At 55.1% G+C, this 21,485-nt stretch overlaps 1 protein-coding gene across 5 annotated transcripts; it reads left to right on the top strand.

Annotated features, from left to right (window-relative positions):
- The first annotated feature begins 4,298 nt into the window (after positions 1–4,298).
- On the top strand, positions 4,299–21,232 carry PDK2 (pyruvate dehydrogenase kinase 2). 5 transcript variants are annotated; one of them, XM_061177068.1, is made up of 11 exons: positions 4,299–4,399; positions 7,164–7,305; positions 14,409–14,480; positions 14,828–15,012; positions 15,489–15,578; positions 15,783–15,860; positions 18,246–18,322; positions 18,413–18,511; positions 18,684–18,791; positions 19,461–19,574; positions 20,147–21,232. In XM_061177068.1, exons 2-11 carry the CDS (start codon positions 7,238–7,240, stop codon positions 20,285–20,287), a joined length of 1,032 nt encoding a protein of 343 aa, XP_061033051.1. In that variant the 5' UTR covers positions 4,299–4,399; positions 7,164–7,237; the 3' UTR covers positions 20,288–21,232. The 5 variants fall into 5 exon arrangements, with proteins under 5 accessions (XP_061033051.1, XP_061033049.1, XP_061033050.1 ...); XM_061177067.1 differs by lacking the exon at positions 4,299–4,399 and adding an exon at positions 5,058–5,315; XM_061177064.1 differs by lacking the exon at positions 4,299–4,399 and adding an exon at positions 6,661–6,773.
- Positions 21,233–21,485: the final 253 nt, after the last annotated feature.

Consider the following 21,485-nt stretch of genomic DNA (forward strand, 5'->3'; position numbering starts at 1 on the left):
ATCCCACCCCTGCTCCCCTAGTGTCCCCTTCTTCTATTTATCATAAGTTATGCCCTGACAGTCCACAGGGGCTACTGCCTTTGGCTGGCACCAGCAGGCTCAGGCACACACACCTCTTCAAGTGTACGCACGTGCCGTCCGGCCATGGCCTTCTCCCCGAAGGAGGGCTGGGGCCGTGGAACTTGCATTGCTGAGCACTGCAGCCCTGTGCGCTGGACACATATGAGCACATATGGGTCCCACTGCTTGTGGAGTGTGCTTGTGCACCCCAGATGGTGCGTGGACATGCGTGTCCCAGCCTCTGCCTGTGCCATAACCAAGCCAAAGGGCCTCCACCAGAGCCAGGAGGAAGAGGCCCCCAATGTGGTGACACCTTCTCTGTTCACACTGGACCCATCGTGAGCCATAGTCACTGGATTGACTCTGTCCTCAAGATGAAAACTACTGACAGGCCCCCGGTGCAGCTCCCAGTACCCATGCCAGAGAGTCGGAGCCTGCCTAAGGTTGTCCAAGGGGGTGTTCACAGGACCTGGCATGCTCAGACCCAAGAGCGGAAGGAACTAGAAGGAAGGTCCCCAGGATGGCTTTCTTTCATGAATCGTTGCGAAACCTCTGTCCTCAGCCATGGCCATTCCATGCACTAGCAGGAAATTCAGCCCTAAGAAACAAAGATGGACACAGTGCTAGGCAGCCAGGACACACTGTGTTGGGACTGCCCTGGGAGCACAATGGAATCCTCAACAGAAGAGGGGACTGGTCCTGGGCCAAGGAGATGTTGGAAGGATACAGAGCAGATACCACTTTTCACCCATATTACCATCCTGGCCTGGAGGGACCCCCACAAGATCACAGAGGGAGCGACACTTGAATGTAGAACAGGGAGGGAGCCCCATGATGCCACATCAGCCAGACCCCACTCTGCCCCCACTGACCATGGGTTGGAGACCTAGAAGTGGAGCTCTTGGCTGTCCTTGGCTTTCAGAGCCAGGTTAGCTCTGCCTTCTCCCCTGTGGCCCATTCTAGAAGTTGAGGCTGGTTCCAGAAAACCTCTCCTGACCCCTGCCTATTGGCAGGCCCCCTCCCCAACCCCTCCCCACTTCCATGGTACTGTAGCAGGGGAGCTCCCTCCCCCTCCTCGTGCCTTCTTTGTACATAGGCTTCTCACGGCAGCCAGTAAAGAGCTCCCAGTTCGTACACACTGCATCTGCCTCCATCCACCCCCATGCCTCACCAACGCCATTCGGTCTGACGGATCATGCTACCTAGCTGACCCCCAGGTGGACAAAGCCAGGTGCAGGGCTCTTAGAGGTTGGGAGGGTGAAGCTCTACGGCGGAGATACCTGCTCCTGTTCTCAGGGGTGTCCCAGTCTAAGGGATGGTCATGGTCACATAACTGAGATCCAGAACATGAGATGAGAGAAAAGACCTGAGTAGACTGGATGGAATCCAAAATGGCTTTTGGTGGACAGTGCGCCGGGCCTGGAGAAGAGGTGGTGGTGTGCAGGGTCTGGAAGAGGCAGGAAGCTACTCTGCTGTAGAAGCAGGTAGTCCCGGGTAGTGGTGGAGCAAGGCTGGGTGCACGGGTGGAGAGCCGAGAGCCCTCGTCTGGTGGCTAAATGCAGACAAGAACCTGCTTTACTGCCTCAGTTTCCCCACAGCCAGCCCTAGGCACCAAGATGAGTCGATCAGAAGGTGGACCAGTGACCCAAGCCCAGAAAAACTGAAAGGTCATAGTATCCACGTCCTAGCCTCTGGGCGGGAGTACCTGGAGCCCTAGTCTGCGGCAGCTCCTCCAGACGTGCTTCTGTCCTGAGTCCACAGCCACAGCACTGGGTCAAGCTCTCCGCTGCCTCCTCTGCGCTAAGGTTGTCCTAAATTGTGGCACAGGTCCTTCTGTTAATTGTCCCTAAGGCGGTGACCTTTGGCAAGAAAGAAGGCCGGAAATTACCATCCAGAGAAGCCTAGAGGCAGATCTTCAATTCAGCTACTCAGAGCCCTCAGACCCAGCCGCTGTCTCGGGCTCCTCCTGACGTGTCTGCCTTCCTGTGCCAGCTGTCTGCCCTCCCCACTCTCTACCAGAGCCCACCCCCTCACTTTCTGTGCTGGGATTTGTCACTGATTGACAGTGAAATGTCCAATTCCTCCAGGAAAACCCCAGCCCCTACCCAGAGCTCTCAGAACCAGTAACCGGAGACCTCAGTTTGTTTTCCAGAATCTGGGTTATTCACTGGGCCAGGAATAATACACGTGCGGGCTGCCAAAGCCCAGATCAGGTTGAGCAGGGTTCCGTGCAGCTCGGTCCAGTCCTTTGCAACCACTTCCTGCTGAAGAAAGAAGTGGGATCTCCGCATCCCTCTGGCCAGCTTCACAGGCCCAGCCCCCCACCTCCTGTGAGCACCTGTTTGGATAAGAACACACCGTCTGTCTCACACACACAGTTGTGAGAATAAGTAGTCATTTTTCAGGACTGGTGCAGCTACCCTTTCATGAAAGAAACATACTGGCAGAGATGCAGCAATGTCCACTTTATAGAAAAGGACCCTTTATAATGCCAAGCTTCTTGAGCTCCTTGGAGCTGCAGCACCTCCGAACAGTTTCAGAAGAGGGTCTTGGCTTTTATATCAGTAAAAGAACCCATAAGGGCATTCTCTTCTCTGGTCACAGGGCTGGATTGCATTTCCTGGGCCCTTCTGGTTGGATGAGGCCATGTGAGGCCATTCCGGCCAATGAGTTGTCAGCCAGAGGGAAGGGAATCAATTCTGGGCTGAGACAGTTAATTGCTGAGTGAGACTCTACCAGTTCTGCTTCTCCTAACTCTGCTGCTGTGGAAGCTTGTGTTGAGATAAAGCTTTGTCAGTCTGAGTCCTTGAGAGCCCCCCACCAACCCACGTTGTACATTTAGTGGGAAATTTGGGAATTTGGGGGGTTTTGTTACCTCCCATCACCTAACCTAGCTTGACTGATACACCACACCACACCACACCACTCCCATTATCACCCTTCAGCAATCTCTGCAGGAGGAATTTAATCCAAGCTCAGAGCCCCATTATGGAAGTCCAGCTCTAAGGGGACAATCATGGGAAATCTCTTTCTGTCGCTTACATGTAGCCTCAGAGGTCATGGCCTTTTCCTTGTTACTTTAATTTTGATAATAATAGTAATAGCTGCTATTTATTAATTATTTACTGTGTGCCAGGCACAGGGCTTGGCTTTTTACATATAGTATTTCATACACTCTTCTGGGCAACTTGAAGACTGCACTCACCAACATCATCAATGACCTAATTGCTAGCCTGAGGGATGTTCAGTGGTCCTCCCTGATACCTCTGTGGCCTGTCTTCCCGGTGACCCCAACTTCTTTTTTCTCCTTTTCCGTTCAATGTGCTGGGTGCTGTGCCTGGTGCTGGAGACAGAGTGCTGAATAAGACCAATACAGCCCTGCCCTCGTGGAGCTTAAAGTCTAGTTGGGGAGACAGATGAGTCAGCAGATGATTACCACTTGGTGTGATAAGAGCTAAAATAGTGCTAGATCAGGAGGCCTAAGGAACTTTTGGAGGGAGCCCATAACCCAGCCTGGGGGGTCAGGGGCCTGAAGAATGGGTAGGTGAAAGTGAGAAGAAAGAATGATCCATGGGTAAGAGACAGCATTTGCAACAGCGGGGAGATTGGAGGCTGGTTCAAGGCAGTAGATAAGTATGGCTGGGAGTTGAGCAGGGGAATGTGGAGAGATGAGGCTGGAGAGTTAAGCCAAATCAGATCATGTGAGAGCTAGAAAGGCTCCAGTAAGAAGTGGAGAGCCATCAAAAGGCTGTGAGCAAGAGAAGTAACACCTTCAGATTTGCAGTTGAAAATGATCCCTGAACCTCTTTCCTCATCTATAAAATGGGGATAATAGTAGCACAGTAGAGCTGTCTGGAGAATTAAATGAGATGATGCATGCAAACAGTGCCTGGCACATAGGTTATTATTCATTCAGCTAAGAGAGTCCCTTCCATTGTGAAGCCTTGCACATAGCTCTGCATTGGCTGTAATTGCATTCTGTTATAACTATTTAATTATTTACTTATGCAGCTCTCTCTCAAACTGAGAAATGAAATAATCAAGGGAAGAGACCATGTCCCAATCCTGTCTATGTTTCCCGTTCCCAGCGTATAAGCCTAGCACCTATTAGGCACATGGTGAGTGCCAGCCAAGGACTGAAGGGTGAAAAACACCTCAAAGGGGCAAATGGGAGGGGTGGGGGGAACAGGACTTACCGCGTTGGACCACAAGAGGGCGCGCTATGTTCCCACGAGAGAGCCGGGCTGCTGGGCAAGGGTGTGCTCTCGGCCTCCAGCACAAATCACCTTCAAGGACCTTTCTCTAAGGAAGCCCAGTGCGGAAAAGATTGCTTTCTCAGGTAAAATGAGTAGGGAGTAATAAAAGTGTTCTGAAAAGTTCATTGTAGGCGCTGCTAGGCGTTAGTTAGGGGGTTGGGTGTTTTTTAACTGGAAAAGCAAAATGCCGCCTTTTCCTGAGCTCTTGGATATTTGTGGGAGTGGGTGGGTTGCACATCTATATGAGGGATTAGCGTGGGCTTGCATCCCGAACCCGGAGTTAGCAAACATTCACAGTCTGAGTCACTCATCAGGACTGGAAACCCACCAGACCCCTGAGGGAGGGCAGGTGTGTGGAATTCAGGACAGGTGAATCAGACCCCTTTGGGAGGAAAGGAATGCATTCAAAGCTACCCGGACAATCTCAGGGAAGGCAAGTGAAGGAGATTCAGGGAGGGAGCGGCGAAAGGAAGGCGTGTAAGAGGAAAGGGAATGACGGGCCTCTGGGGAGCAGAGGCAGGGGTTAACCCGGGCTAAGCCGGGAGGAGGAAAGCGCGTGGTGACGCCCGGGAGGCGGGCTCTCGGCGCGGCCTCTCGAAAACACCAGGCCGCTCAGGGTAAACAACGGGTTAAGGGGGCGGGCCCAGGGGCAGCCACGTGCCGGGGCGAGAGGCTACTGGCTCTCCGGGAGTTGTTTGTGAGCCGCCATTGGCAACGTCGGGGCGCCGCGACGAGCCGATTGGCCGGGATTCGGAGCCCCGCCAGGGCTGGGGTGGGGAGTAGGCGGCTGCTGCGACGCTGGGCCCGCCTGGGCCGAACGGAGCGCCAGCGCTGCCCGCGCGGGGACCGGAGCCCGAGCCGGAGGCGCGGCCGCTGCCGCCATGCGCTGGGTCCGCGCGCTGCTGAAGAATGCGTCCCTGGCAGGGGCGCCCAAGTACATCGAGCACTTCAGCAAGTTCTCCCCGTCCCCGCTCTCCATGAAGCAGTTTCTGGACTTCGGTACGAGTGGGCAGGAGGCGGCTGGCAGCGAGGGCCCGCGGGGGGTGGGGGTGGAGTGAAGGAGTCCTGGCCATGAAGGATTAACACGGAGGGTAAGGGAGGCCGAGTGACAGGGCAGGTTTGCTTGCAGGGGTCCAGACAGGAAAGGGTTAACGGGGAGGAAGGGGCCGGCCGCCGGGCTTGAAAGGGTTAAGGGCACCGTGACTGAAGAGACTGAGCTGTTAGCGGGAGGGGTGGGCACTGAGAAGGAAGGGTCCAAGATGTCTTCCCGGGCTTTGTGAGGGGTCTTGGAGAGGAAGGGGCAGTGAGGCGGTGATGTTGGAGCAGGAGGGTGTAACCAGGCACTAAAGGGTTACTGGGGGTTGTCCTGGCGACTCTAAAAGTGAAAGTCAGAGAGGAAATGTGGAGGATGCTGGTGGGAGTGACAAGGCAGCCCTGGGAGGTGTAGCCATCTGGAAGGAGACCTGCGCAGGGGTGGACGTGGAGGGGTCGGTTGGGGGAGGGGGCTCTTTCAGATGAGTCAACAGGAGAGAGGCCCTGGCCGGTACACCTCCGCCCTCTGAAGGAGCTGGCCCCCAGCTGTCCTAGAGGACAAGGACACTTGCAGATCAAATCTGCTGTGGCCTGGCCGTCTTACCCCAGCTGGGCAGGGGTCCGGGGCACCATGAGATGGGGTCAGGTAGCTTGTACCCATCCTTGGCTGCCCCCTGGGTTCCTGGGCCTGGGTCGCCTACCATCAGTGTTCTGGGGGTGGCAAGGCTGTGCCAACGTGGAGACTGAAACAGGCATTGTGTGGACCCTGTCTGTTCACACGGAATTTCTATGGTGCCAGCTGGGGATTAGGAGGGGTTGCCCAGGTCTCTCAAGAGTTGAGGAGACAGAGCCTGGCTTAGGTTACAGCTTTGTCACTGATGGGACGGGGCGGGGAGGTGGCAGCCAGGACACAGGGCACCTGTTCCCCAAGACTTGTCCGCCTGCCCCCCTCCCTGTTTGAGCTCCCCCCATGTAGGAAAGCCTCCTGAGCCCACTCCCAGCCCCCAGCATCTGTCCAGTCCAGACTGGACCACAGTTAACAGAACTGTCACAGCAGGGAGGGGCTCACAGTAGAGTTTGGTCCCCCAGTTGGAGTTCAGTGAGGGAAATAGACCTTCAGAAGGATGGTGACATGCACTGGATGACAGTTAAAAGCAGAACCTGGACTTAGAACCCAGGTCTCCTGACTCTAGGCCATGGCCTCATTCAGTCCTCTACTCCCTCTTCATTTTCAAGCCAGACCAAGGATCAAAGTATTTGGGCCCCGGTTCTCAGGCCCTGTCTACCTCACAGGTGGGCGGGCATTAACATAGGGGCAGCTCTACAATGGGCATAAAGACCAGCTGGGCCAGAGATGACGCCGGGACCCTGCAGCTGCGGTGGTCCGAGCATAGCTCCCCTCAGCCAGGGGGAGCTCATCCCAAGGTAGGGATGGATCTCCCAGGCCCTTCTGCCCACCTGGATCAACCCCCCCAAAGTGAGTGTCTACTAGGAGGGAAAGAAAGAGAAGAAGTGAGATAACTTGGGCTGGAGGCAGCTCCCAGTGGGCCCAGGGTGGCCCTTTTCCCTGTGGTTGAAGGCAAGCAGGGTTCAGCTGGGGGTGGGGAGAGGATGCAACCTCCCTAAGGGTTAGGCTGGGTGGTGTGGCAGTCAGTGCAGGGGTCAGGAAAGGCTCCTTGTCCCATGCCTCCATCTCTTCTCTTCTGAACCCTCAGGAAATGAAGGATTTAGTGACCTGACCCCACCCCCCCCCAAGATGTCCTCTGGCTCCAGTGCTTTGTAACTCTGTGAGCTCACCCTTCCCTCTCCCACCAGGGTCCAGCAATGCCTGTGAGAAAACCTCATTCACCTTCCTCAGGCAGGAGTTGCCTGTGCGCCTGGCCAACATCATGAAAGAGATCAACCTGCTTCCCGACCGGGTGCTGAGCACACCCTCGGTGCAGCTGGTACAGAGCTGGTGAGACCCCTGAATAGGTCCCCGCACCTCCCACCCCATTGTCAGATGCCCCCTGCTCCCAGGAACCTTGAGGGAGGTGGGGAAAGAGGAGAGGCACAGGGACTCCGAGAGGTAGGGGAGTTCCTACGGTCAAGTGGGAATCCTAGGCCAGAGCAGGGACTCAGATCAAGCTCATAGCCTCCATGTCTATGGGACAGCCCTCTACTCACCACGCTCCAGTCTCTGGAAACACAGGATCCGCCTAGGAAATCATCATTTTCACAGCCAAAAACCCAAATCAGGCTAATGTCAGCATTTGCCACCAGCCCTGGTCCTGAAAATCTAGCACCTGTTGGATAGTATTTACCTGAAGCAACTTTGTGGGAAGCAGAAACAGGAAGAAGCTAATCTTCAAATTATACAAAAATCCAAACAAGTCAGCATGTTTTGGATGTTGGAAAACACTCGAATAGACACAAGGATGGCACAGTACCAACTCCAAAGAGCTTTGGATGGGCAAAGACCAAAAGTTTATTGCACAGAGCAGCAGTAGCAGAGAGAAATCCTCAGTAAAGTTTACTCAGAAATTCTGTCCAGGGATAAGTAACTGAATGGCATTAGCCAGAGGCCAGTCACATGAAGAAGGAACAAGAATTTGCTCTGTAACTGGGTATGTAAATGCGTAATCATGGTTGATCTTCAGTGGCATGTGTGCAGAAATCTTTTGCCCTTGCTTCTGGCTGTGGCAGGTGTGGTATGGCTGTGGTTTCCTTTTGGATTCGCGACAACCACACCTACTTCGAGCCCAGTGCCGTGTTAGGTTAAAGAAACAGCAGCAGCAGCTGCCCTCAGGGAGCCTGTGATCTCACGGGGAGAGTAGAAGAGGGCAAACTAAGAGCTACATAGTGGCAGGAGCAGTAAGATGCTGAAAAGTTAGTTTTATTTAAATTAAAAGCAAAGTATTATTTTAAAATAACATTGATTGGGTTTTTTCCCCTCGTTGCAGAAGTATGACATGTTCACTTTGACATTTGGAGAACACAGAAAAGTAGATAAAAGGGAATGCCAACCACTACCCTCCACCCCTTAACCAAACACAATTAAGGTTTCGTAAGTGCCCTTTATTGATGCCCTTCCAGCTTTTTTCTATGCATGAATATGCATATGCATGACTTACTCTAATTAAATGAGGATAAGGTAAGGAAGGACCAGGCACACGATCTATGCACAGTGAATTTCAGTTGAATTAGAAAGTTGTGGGGAAGTTGAAATGGACGCAGCGAGGAGGTGACGTGTCACTGGGCCTTACAGGGTGCCTAACTGAACCCTGACCTAGAAGGGAGGGAAGGGCATTCCAGGCCAAAGGAACTGCTTGTGCAAAGGTGCAGAGGCCGGAGAGGGCCCGGCTAGGGCATCTGAGCGCTCACTTTGTGGATATAGTACTGTCAGTGCAAGCGGTGAAGGTGGATGGGGGGACAGAGGGCAGAGCCTGATTTGCATGTAGCCCAACAAGGTCACCCCTCGCTGGGCCCTGTCCCTTAGAGGTCCAAGACCTCTGAGCCAACCGGCATTTCCTGCCATCAGGCAGTGTGGAAGGCATGGGGAGGGACAGAAGGTGCCATCTGTTCTCCCCAGCCCTCCTCCAGCTCTGTCCAGCTGAGTGACCTGACTGCCTCTCCAGCTGGTCCCTGACTCCAGGACAAGGCTTCTCAGGCCCCTCCCTGGACACCATGTTCCTAGAAGAGTCAGGGGATGTGGGGAGGGAGGGCAGGGAGCTGCTGAACTGCCCGTGATGCCCCCGAGGCCCACAGAGTCCCTTCCTGAAACTCAGTTACACGTGTGGGGGGCTTGGCCTGACGTTATTCTTCCCTCAAAGCTGGGAAGTAATGTCCAGCAACAGCAGGAGGGAGTGAAGTTAGACAAAAGGGAATACTTCCCAGTGGATGACTCACTTAGAGGGGAGCAGGCCAAGGTATTGCTAGAGTGTGCTGACACACTGAAGAGACCGCCTGCTGAGATTGTTTCCAGAGCATGGGCCTCAGCTGCAGCAAGAGAGACTGTGGTCTGAGGGAAGGAAGGACTCTCTGAGGCGGCTGCCTGTGAGAGAGGGCAGACCTCCCTATCCAGGGGAACCCCCTTGCCAGCTTGGATGATGGAGGCGGTAGAGGTGGGTAGAGTTTGCAGGAGAGGAGGGGGACGACCTATCAGAGAGCCTGGCAAGAGGCCCACTAGCCTCAGAGTCTGATGAGTGAGGAGCAAAACCTCCCCTTTGGAAATGGACAAGCCCTGTGCACCTGCTATTAGTAGGAGCAGAGGTAATAGTTAATCTGTGGCAACAGCTAATGGAGTTTCTATTCAGCTGGAGAAAGGTTCCAGGCAGGAATCACTGTGGGCAAGTGGAGAATTCCTGGCTCTAAACAAACCTGATGTATTATTTCAACCGGTCAGACTTGGTGTTGTGGGAACTTGTTTTGGAAGTGACTGGAAGGTAGAGGAAAGCCCGGGGTGTGGTGCCGGCGTGCCTGACTCTGAGGCTTGGCTTTGCTGCTTGCTAGACACTTAATGTTTGGCCAACCACACGGCCCCTCTGAGCCTCGGCTTCCTCATCTGTAAAATGGGGATCCATTCTGTTTCTAAGGGTCAGATGCCACTGCTGGATGTGAAAGTACACGGAACTCTCTAAGCGTGCGTGATGTCTGCGAGCTTCTGGCAACAGCACCTCCAGGACAAAGATGATGTGCTGTGGCAGAGGTTCTCTTCACAGTGTAGTAATAATAATGATGACGATGACAGAAGCAGACATGCCTGGAGGGCCTGCTGGCCATCAGGAGCTGTTCTAAGCGTATCCATGTATTAATTCATTTAACTTCACAACAACCTGATGAAGTAGGCCTTGTTATTATCCCCATTTTGTAGATGAGGAAATTGAGGTTCAGAGAGATTAAGAAACTTGTCTGAGCTCATTCAGGTAATAAGTGGTATTCCACTGGGATTCCAGCCCAGGCTGTGTGATCTGGAGGCTGCATTCTTGAAGGGAAAGGAGAGAACCGCATTCTGGGACAGTGACCAGGAGTCAGAGATTTCTAAGCTCACAGAGCAAGTCAGTGGGAAAGTAGATTTTCTTTACAGAGATTGTTTGATGGCTAGTATTGTGGGGGCACAGAGCGGTAACCCTGCTTCCTCTCAGGAGAGAAAGACAGCCTGAGGAAGGGCGTGGAGTCGGTGGGGATGTACTTCGAGAAAATGGAGGGTTGAGTGATTGTTGCAGAGTAGAATCAAATGACAGCGAGTCACTCCTGTCACCAGTAGAGCCTTTGCAGGGGTATAGGGAAGGGGGTGGCAAGGGGTATCACCAGCACCTTCTTATGAACTTCCCTTGCATCAGCAAGGTATGTAGACCCCAAACCCAGTCCTTGTCCTTGAAAAGAATGACCACCTCACAGGTTCCGGGCACCCAGGGCCAAACCCTGCCATTGAATCCCTCAGCCACCACTTACGTAATCAGAGTGGAGACCGGGCACCAGCATCATCTCCTCTAATCCGCGCCTGCTGCTGCGAAGCCCACTTCACACACAGGAACCTGAGTGGCACCGCCAGCAATGGGACCCAGGTCGGCCTGGCTCAGGGCCGTGCCCACCACCCCTCCACAAGCAGCTTCCAGATAGATGGAGGACACGTCTGCCCCCTCTCCCCTCCTCACAGGGCCTTTGCCTTGTTCACACCCGTGGTCCCCAGCGGCTGTGGACACTAGTACGTGGTGCACACACACCCGCAGGCGCCCAGACTCACACTCGCTTACCACTCCTCTGCCCCCACGCAAGGCTGCACACGCCTCCTCCCCAGCTGCTGGGCACTCATTCCGACACCCACGCACGCGCGCACACACACACACACACACACACACACACACATATGCTGTCTTGCTCCCTCCTCTCCCTGTGTTCCACTCCTCCCACCTCCTAAATCCAGGGCTCTGGAATGGCTAGAAAGCCCCAGAAGGCAGGGTATGGGGCTTCCACATTACCTCGGTGGAGGGGAGGGGAAGGAAGCTCCAGATCTCACCCAGGAAGTCCTGGGCGGCCTTGCTTACTGTTGAGGTCGGCAGGCCAGGCCTTCCCTAGGGCGTCACATTGGCCCCACTGCCTGCTCTGCCAGGCCCAGGGCAGGTTGCGCATCTGTCATTGCACCACTGGTCCAGACCGCCTGTGTCTAAGCCCAGCTCTTTCTCTGGCCCTCGGGGTGGGCAGCCCAGGAGCCAGCATCGCTCCCTCCCCAGCGTCTTTCCCTTTTTAGGACCAAGATCTGGCCCAAGGGTGAGGTCTGGTCTGCCAGGCCCTTGGGGGGCTTCAGGCCAGGGTCAAGGTTCCCCTGGGACAATCTTTGTCATTCTCTCTTCTTCCTTCCAAGAGCACACTCAGGACAACTCCCCTGAAGGAATGGCCCTGCGAGGGAGGCAGGTAGGGATTCTAAACCCTGCTTCACAGTCAGGAGATTGAGGCCTGAGGCTGCAGCTCTCCCCAGAGCCCTGCGGGCGGGAGCTGCTCATCGCCAGTCCAGCCTGGTGCCCTTTGTTCTACTTCACTGGCCACGTGACAGCGCCCTCTATGGTTCATTAGGCAGCCACAGAGGGGCGGGGCCAGCAGTGAGAGCTCTCATCCTACCCTTGCCCCCGCTCCTGGCCAAGCTGGTCAGGGGCCCCTAGCTCTCTCTGCTTGCCTCCAGGGTCTTGGGAAGGGGTTCCAGGGCCCCCACCCCTCAGCTAGTCTCCTCCCTCTCCTCTCTTTGCCTGTCCCCACCATTGCATACTTGCAGGTCCTCCTCCCAAATCCCCCCTCCCTCTAAGAATCACATGAGCATGAAGCATTCTCCTGGGTATGGTCAAGGAATGAGGGATTTGGAGTAACACAGGCCTGTGAGAGAGGATCCCAGCTCTGCATGTTAACTTCCTCATCTGTAAAATGGGTCTAGCGGTAGCACCCTCCCCGCCCTCACAGGGTCATTGTGGAGGTTAAAGTAGGGGAACACAGAGCAGAGCCCTGGCACAAGGCCGGTGCCAGTAAATGCTGGGCCGCCTTCACCATCAGCATCACTGTTAGGACCGGTGTAGACAGTGAGCACTTGGCCATGTGGTGTAGACTTGGCATCAGACAGACCTGGGTTGGAATCCCAGTGCAAATGCTTACTGTGTGGCCTGGCACATATTACCTGCCCTCGCTGAGCTGGTTTCCTTGTCTGCAAAAGGGGGGAAATACCACATGCTCACGAAGGCTGCTGGGAGATGAGAGACCCTGTGTAGACTCTGAGCTCTAACGGTCACTGGGTAAGTGTCGTCTGTTCTTATTCTCCAGGGAGCCCGAGGTGAGGCTGAAGGAGGGCCGCTCTGACTGTCTGCCGGGGCTGCGGGGACAGTGAGGGGGCACCGAGGGGGAGCTGATCTCCTCTGCCCTCTCGCCTCCCCCTACCAGTGACTCCGCCACCTCTTGCCAGGCGTTGTGCTGGGCCCGGGGTGGGGAGGGCAGGCAGGAGCAGCGGGGCGAGGACGGCCCCAGTCCTGCCATCAGTGGCTGTCCAGAGCGTGACAGATTCAAACATGGCGTGATTCAGAGTCTTTGCCCAGTACAACCAGGAGGTGTGTGTCATGTGCCACCTGGGGACTCAGAGGGTGCACTCAGCCGTGGACAGTGTCTGAACCACTGTTCGAAACAAGAGCAAACATTTAGAGAGTGCTCACTGTTTGCTAGGCACTGTGTTAATTATCACATTTAATTCTCACCAAAAAGCCGTGATAGCAGTAGGTACAAAACCCTCCCTTTTCTGATGAGGAAACTCAGGCCCAGAGAGGTTCCATGACTTACCCAGAGCCACGCAGCTCAAAGTGGAAAAACCCAGCCTGGAACTCGGCAGAGCCAGCTTCAAAGCTGGCTCTTTTACCCTCTTCTCTACTGGGTTAAGCAAGAGAGGGAAGAGTAGCAGTTAGTGGGTGAAGGGGGCAGGGCATTCCAGGCAGAGGGAACCGCAGGCCCCATGGGCTGAGCATTTTGAGCAGCCAGCACTGTATAGTGGCGGGAGCGCTGGAAGCCGGTCTTCACTATACTACCTCCCAGCTGTGGAACTGCTTCAGGCCTCAGTTGAGGAGACTGTGAAACGGGGCTAATTACTGCCGTTCTTACCTGTCAAGGTCAAGGCTCTGTGTACCTGGGAATGCTTCCGATTGTGGTGGGGGCCTCTTCTGGAGAGACTGTTAGGCCCCGGGGTCCCTGCCCTCCTCAGAGCTCTCGGTGGCCCCTCCTTCCTGCCGGCTGGAAGTGTTTCTGCCGGAGAGAGGCTCAGCTCTCTGCCTTCCCCAGGAGAATGGGCTGTTGCGGGCTGAGGTGTTAGCAAGGAAGCAGTGGCGTCCTGCCTCGCAGTAGGGGCGGGGGCACAGTGGCTCCAGGTTGGCACCATCTGGGCATCCCGGGTCGCTTCAGGCTCTCCATGGGCTCCAGCCCTACCCAGTGTCAGAGCTGGGCATGCCCACCCCACCCCGAGTCCTTACCACCCACCATTTAAAATCCAGTTCCCTAGGAGATTGCACAGCTCCTGGTGCCTGGAGTCGGGAGTATGAGGCTTTCGTCTTCCTCCCTGAACCCCTGCTCTGTGAGAGCTCTGGGCTGGCCACTCTGCCACCTGTGCCCGTGGGATGCAGCAACAACCCTGCGGGACAAACACTAAGATCTGCTTCCACGACGGGCCCTGGGGAGCTAAGTGCCTTGCCCCAGCCTGCTCTCGCTGCTGGTCTCGGGCAAGGCCTCCTTCCCGGTCTGGGCCTCAGTCTCCTCATCCTGGAGACCTGTGGGTGGGGTGGTCACCAACCCCCTTTGAGGACTGCTATTCTAGGATATCAAGCAAAGGTGCTCTAGGTACCAACAAATTAGAGACTTTCTTGCATAACTTGCGGCGTCGTTGGGGAGACTCACATACGGAGGGAGCAGAGTGAGAGCATTTTTGACGCAGCTTGTGAACCCACGTGGCCCAGCTCTGGGCGGTGCCCACTGGAGGCACAGGATGGAAGTAGGGTCAGCAGAGTCAGGTGTGCCAGGGCCCGGCCTGGGGCTGAGGCGTCCCCCGCCCCCTCCCGCACACAGGTATGTCCAGAGTCTCCTGGACATCATGGAGTTCCTGGACAAGGACCCTGAGGACCATCGGACCCTAAGCCAGTGAGTGAGGCCTTGGCTGGGGGCGGGAGGGCAGGTGAGGGCCACAGCCCCGGGGGCAGAAATGCCAGCAGGATGAAGGAAATGCCCCTGCCCTCAGGGGTGTCCAGTCTGGGGGGGCAGACAGCCCCCGATCCTTGGTGTGCCCTGAGTCTGATGGGGGGACCCAGGCCCCGCCCCTGTGGAGCTCCCAGGCTGTCAGGCAGGCAGTGGGAGATTTGAGGTGGGCTTCCGGAGGAGTGGGCTGGGGAGAGTCGAGTGGGTGAAGGCACCGTGGAGAGAAGCGGGGAGAGTCTGAGGGTGTCCCAGGGCTGGGGCGGGGTGAGGGCCAACATCTACCCCCATCGCAGGTTCAGCGACGCCCTGGTCACCATCCGGAACCGCCACAATGACGTGGTGCCCACCATGGCGCAGGGCGTGCTGGAGTACAAGGACACCTACGGCGACGACCCCGTCTCCAACCAGAACATCCAGTACTTCCTGGACCGCTTCTACCTCAGCCGCATCTCCATCCGCATGCTCATCAACCAGCACAGTGAGCGGGCGCAGGGCCATTCACTGTTCAGATGTTTACAGAATGCAAAACTGTGTCGCCTCTTTACGTGGTATTCATAAAAGTCTCGTTATGTTAGGACACAGGTTGTTGTCTAGTGTTCTTTACTCCAGGAGTATTAATTATGATTGTTGAGAAATCGTAGCCAGTCATTAATTACACAAGAAGGTAAAAATTATTTTTAAATGTATAGCAAAAGAGAAGAATAAATATAATGTAGAATGTATGGGGATGAAACTTCTGAGAAGAATGGTTCAGGCCTACAAAGGTCCAAGACTGGCCTGAGCCAGGGTTGGAGGGGCCAGGGGTCAGGGGAGAGAGGGTAGGAGGGTGGGGAGGGGGTGCAGCATTAGGGTCAGAAGTGTTAGAAGTAGGGGTGGAGCGCTGGAGAAGTGGGGGAAGAGGGAGCGCTGGGGTTGTGTGGCCCCGCTAACCGCGCCCTCCCTTCCCACCCGCAGCCCTGATCTTTGACGGCAGCACCAACCCAGCCCACCCCAAACACATCGGCAGCATCGATCCCAACTGCAGCGTCTCTGAGGTGGTGAAAGGTGAGCTGTCCCCACCATGCCTGGCCCACAGAGGAGCCCCAGTGACCCCCCAATCTTAACCTGGCCAGATGGTGACCCATTCCCCAGTGGGTGGGGGCCACGTCCCCATGGGTTCAGTGTTGGTGAAGCCCAGTGTTGGTGCCAAGAGGACTGCCTGCTGGGGAGAGGTCACCCCATTCCCTGATGACCCCTCTCTTCTCTCAGATGCCTACGACATGGCCAAGCTCCTGTGTGACAAGTATTACATGGCCTCACCTGACCTGGAGATCCAGGAGATCAATGGTGAGGGAGTGAGGCTGTGTGTCTGCCTGTCTGTCTGTCTAAGGGCTGGGCACATGGGAGAGGAAAGTGAGGTGGGACTCAGGAAATGAACTGTTACCTGGATGAGGGAGAAGCAGAGCTATTATTGTATTATTATTATTAATTTATCTGGTAAATATTTATTAAGCAGTAAACACAACAGGCAAGGTCCCCGTTCCCACGGAGCTTACATTCTCCATACTGGGGAGGTTGGGGAATGGGACCTTTAACCAATGAACAAATAACAAACAAGATAATTTCAGGTCATGATAAGTGACAGGAAGGAAACACAATGGGGTAACATGACAGAGATGGATAGGAGCAGTGTATTAGATGAGATATCAGTTTGGCTGTCTTCCCAAAATCCAAAAACTGGTTTAATTTGAGAGAGAGATTTCCCTCTCCCCAGCCCCTGGGGTAGAATGGTTAAAGCTGGCTACCCACCCTCATGTCTTAGTTCCAGCCTGGAGAAGGGGAAAGAGGATGTGGAAGGCAGGGCCCAAGAGCTGAACATAGCACTTTCCTAAGTCTCCCAGCTGCAAGGGAGGCTGGGAATTTAGTCTCTAGCTGGGTAGTCATGTGCTAGTCAAAACTTTGGGGGAGAGAGGCATCTATTACTAAAAGAAGAAAGGGAATAACGGATACAAGAGGATGGCTACAAGGGTCCTACTTTGGATGGGGTAGTCGAGGACCAGAAGGACCAGTGTGGTGGGGTTAGGAGATTAAAGGGGTGATGGGTGGGAGAGAGGCTAGGCATGCAGGGCCAGTGGACCACAGACAGGAGCTGGGATTTTGAGAGCAGCAGAAAGCCACTGGAGGTTGGAAGCATGGTGATGACAGGATCTGAGTAACATTCTAAAGATATTTAGAGGGGACTTCCCTGGCGGTGCAATGGTTAAGACTCTGTGCTCCCAATGCAGGGGGCCCAGGTTCGATCCCTGGTCAGGGAACTAGATCCCACATGCATGCCGCAACTAAGAGTTCACATGCCACAACTAAGGAGCCGGTGAGCCGCAACTAAGGAGCCCACCTGCCACAACTAAGACCCAGTGCAATCAAATAAATATTAAAGAAAAAAAGATATTTAGAGGTTGGAGGAGGCAGGAGAGGACACAGGAAGACCAGTTAGGAGGTCATTGCAGATTCAGGCAAGGGGAAGGGAAGGCAGCAGAGAGGAAAAGAAGGGGGTGAACTGGATAAATACCTTGAAGGTGGAGGGGTGAGGAGGATCAGGGCCTCTACCCTCCCCTCCACCCACCTGATCCTCAGCCACCCTGGCCTGTGGGCCAGAAACCTGAGGTGTTCATGCCTCTGTGCCTGGAAGTCGCACTGCCCACATCCTAGTCTTTCCTTAAGACCCGGTTCAAGTCCACCTCCTCTGAAAAGCCTTCCCGGACCTCCCAGGAAGAGTTAGGCACCGCCTGCCCCAAGTGTACCTCTAAATTGCAGTGTTTGAATTACTTGGCAGAAACCAAAGGGCAGAGACAGGCCGCTTTACTTCAGGATCCCTGGGGTCAAGCCCAGGGCCTAGCACACAGCTCTGGGTACAGCACCTAATGTGAAAGTCAGCTGTGCGTTTCTCTGTCTAGACTTGAATTTCTGAGAGGGTAGGATTGAATTTTATTCAACTTTATGTCTCCACTGCCCAGCACAGGGCCTGAGTTTCCTTCATTCATTGATCCACTGCACATTTATTGAGCTTCTGCTACATACAAAGCTCTGTGCCAGGCACCAGGAAGAGACACTCAGTCTCTAAAACCAAGAAAACTCTCCAGGATAGAGTGATTCTTGGGAAGTAGCATGCTCGTGTCAAAATAACCTGGGCAGCCCCCTCCCCTCTCCCCTGGGTGAAAAAGCTCTACAGGGTATTCTGGTATCAAGGTGAATGCTAGTAGGCTACATTTAGGATAGACAGATATTATTTGGGTGGATGAATGATGGATGGATGGGTAGATAAACAGTGGATGAGTGGAAGGATGGATCTGTACTTTGAATGGATAGATGGGAAAGATAGATGTTTGAACAGATGCATAGATTGAGGGACAATTGGATGGTTGGATGGACATTGAATGGGTAGATAGAGGAACGAATAGATATTGAATGGATATGATTGATGAATGGATGGATAATGGATGGATGGCTGGACAGACAGACAGACACTGTATAATGGATGGATATTATACGGAGAGATAGATGGATGAATGGACACTGAATGGATGGATAGATGGATGAACGAATGAGCATATGGATGGACGATGGATGGCCAGTGGATGGTGGTTGAGTGCTGGGTGTTAGATGCTGGTGAATGAATGCTGAATGGTGACCTCTTGACAATTTCCTGATCTTTGGTTTGGACTTCCCTGGCAGCATCCAACTCCAAACAGCCAATTCACATGGTCTATGTCCCCTCCCACCTCTACCACATGCTTTTTGAACTCTTCAAGGTGAGGAGGCTCGGGGATGGTCCTTTGTGGGGGGTGGGAGTGGTGAGGTCTAGGTTGCTCTCACTGTGTCTTACCCCTTTTCCACCACAGAATGCCATGCGAGCAACTGTGGAAAGCCATGAATCCAGCCTCACTCTCCCACCTCTCAAGGTCATGGTGGCCTTGGGCGAGGAAGATCTTTCCATCAAAGTAAGTGACCCTTGACTTTGGGGGCCAGAGAGCAGTGGTGTGGAGACTTCCCTCCTGCCGGGAGATGGGCTAAAGGAAGCCCCTGGGGGTGAGGAAGATCTGAGAAGGTCAGGGGTGGGGTGTGGAGAAAACTGAGGTCTGGAGACACCCTGACATGTCCCATGTCCCCCAGATGAGTGACCAAGGTGGGGGTGTTCCCTTGAGGAAGATTGAGCGACTCTTCAGCTACATGTACTCCACGGCCCCCACGCCTCAGCCTGGCACCGGGGGAACCCCACTGGTGAGATGGCTTCACTCTGGTTCCCCGCACTGGCCTCCTGAAGAATGCCTGTTGGTCTTCTGGTCTCTTCTTATCAAATTGTCACTCTTGCCCATCTCTCGCTTCCCTACCTCCCGTGGTCCCTCCGTCCTTGTGTGGCCGTGTGTGAGTCTGCGTCTGGGCCTCCCTGCTCCTCCTGTCTCTCCCCAGCCTGTACCTACCTACCTATCTGTGGGTGTCTGTCTGTCACTGTTCCTCAACTCTCCCTTCCCCTCTCTCTCTCCACAAGTAACTACCTCTCTCTTGGAGTTGTTCAGCTCATCAACACCTCCCTGTCCATCCCCAGCAGAGTAGGCGGAGCTGGGTGTGGGAAATTGAGACAAAGAGGTGCCCCGTGACCTGCCCAGACCCCTGGCTACCAGTCCCGAGCCCCACTCCCTGCCCTGCTTACTGCTCCCCACCCGCCCCATGCTCCGCAGCCTTCCTCCCTCTGCCAGACCGATTTCCTTTATCCCACAGTCCCCATCTTGCCTCAGAGCTGTCCCTTTCTCATGTCCCCTCCCGACCCCAGTTCTGGGAGTCCCCCTGCACGACCCCAGCTTGGCCCTCCTCACTCAGCACATCGGTCCCTGCAGGTCCAGGAAGCCCAGGGCCAGTGTTTCATCACGCTCCCTTCTCATCCCCTTGCAGGCTGGCTTCGGGTATGGGCTCCCCATTTCCCGCCTCTATGCCAAGTACTTCCAGGGGGACCTGCAGCTCTTCTCCATGGAGGGCTTTGGGACTGACGCTGTCATCTATCTCAAGGTGAGGGCCCCTGCCTGCAGAGTCTGGCTGGGGGAGTTTGCTGATAGGTCGGGCCTGTTATTAGGTTTCTTTTCCATCCCTCCAGTCTTTTCCTGATTCCAGACTGAGAATCAGAGCAAAGCTATAGTTCCCAGCCACCAGGCACTTCTAAGTTGGCAGGCAATTTCAGGGAGCCTGTGGTTTGCATGAGTAAGACCCTGTTCTGGGAACCGTTGACTTGCTAGACTCAGAAGGAAAGGGGGGAACCACAGAGAACTCCTGATTCAGCTCAGGGGGAGACTGAGGCCCAGAGCTGGTGACCTTGTTCAGGGTCACAGAGCCTAGCCTCCTTTCTGTCCCTCCCTGACCTTTAAGTGAACAGCCTTATTGAATGGGCAGGAGCAAGCCACAGAAGGGACAGACCCTTTCATGGGTCTTTCTGGGTTAGTCATCTCAGCCAGTGTCTGGCACTTGGCTGGGCTAACATGTGGGCCACAGTCAATGGCCACCAGAGCGTACCGGGGCAAGGCTGGTCTGCCGAGGAGTGGGCAAGGCGCAGGGAAGCAGGAGAGGCTGACCCTGATGCCCTTCAGGCCCTGTCCACGGACTCGGTGGAACGCCTGCCCGTCTACAACAAGTCAGCCTGGCGCCACTACCAGACCATCCAGGAGGCCGGTGATTGGTGTGTGCCCAGCACGGAGCCTAAGAACACGTCCACGTACCGTGTCAGCTAGAGGCCACCCCACTCATCTGCACCCAAGAGGATGGACTGCTGTCTCTGGAGCCGGCCACCATGGTGACCCTCCCTGTCCCCACCCCAGGTTGCAGGAGGCTCTCCCTGATGACCAGCTTCTTGTCTCTGTGGAAATCACTGCGGTGACCGGTCTGTGGTGGCCCCTAAGTGCCAATCTCTGTCCCTATGGAGACTCCTAGGTGATCTCCCTGGGTCCAGTCTCTGTGGGCAATGCCTGAGGATTGGGGGCTGCCTCCACCCTGATAGGGTGTCCCAGAGATACGTTTCCATGGCATTCTTCCTCTCTGAGCCCAGAGCTGCCACTTCTCTGCTGGGGGTCCTAGGTCCCCCTCACTGCCTTTCACAGCCCTGGCCTTCCAAGTGGACACCCCTGCTTGCCTTATTCCCTTGGCCCGTGCCGGTACCCTGGCCCTGGTCTGGTGTCAGTGTTAGGAAGGGGCCAGGTACCCGCCACATCTGGCATAGTGGGAGGGGACCCTTAGTTGGGGACCTGGTCCTACAGTCTCTTCCTCCACTCTGAGTTTAAGGTCAAAGTTAGGAGGGAGGGGTTTCTCACCTGGGGCTCACCCCTAAAGCCGAGGAACCTGGGAGGACCCAGAGGTTGGCCATCCAGCCAAGCTGCTTGAAGCCTGCAGGTGGCCCCAGCAATGTTTCTGCCACCTCCCGAGCCCTTCCCCTGCATGTCCTCACGTGCATACACCTGCCTGCCACACACGGTCCCCCACTGAGCTCCAGACCCCAATTCCCACTGTGCCCGCGTGTGCTTGGGGTGGCTTTCTCCCTAGAATGTTCTGTGTACATAGCTAGTTTTACAGCCCTGAATGCCCCCACCCTTTCCCTTAGCACACAGGGGGTTAAAGTGTGCTCCTCCCAGTGGCTGTGATGGTGACAGTGGCATCCACAGTAAAGAGGAGATCGAATGAGACTGCAGCCCCGCTGCTTTCCTGGGGGAGGGAGATCCTCACATATAAACGCATACAGACTGCAGTCCCTGTGACCAACACATGACGCTCTCGGGACACCTGATCCCAGCTCAGGACATGGTTCAGTGCGTGCCGAGTATACCAGCGGCCACAGCTGTCCATTCAGAGCACTTGACAGTGCAGCACCCAGGGACAGAACTGTGGCCTCCCACATTCGGGGCCCAGCCCAACCCCCAGCTGGGGCAGACAGAAAGG

The sequence above is a fragment of the Eubalaena glacialis genome, chromosome 19 (genome assembly GCF_028564815.1).
Source record: "Eubalaena glacialis isolate mEubGla1 chromosome 19, mEubGla1.1.hap2.+ XY, whole genome shotgun sequence".
NCBI classification, from domain to species: domain Eukaryota; kingdom Metazoa; phylum Chordata; class Mammalia; order Artiodactyla; family Balaenidae; genus Eubalaena; species Eubalaena glacialis.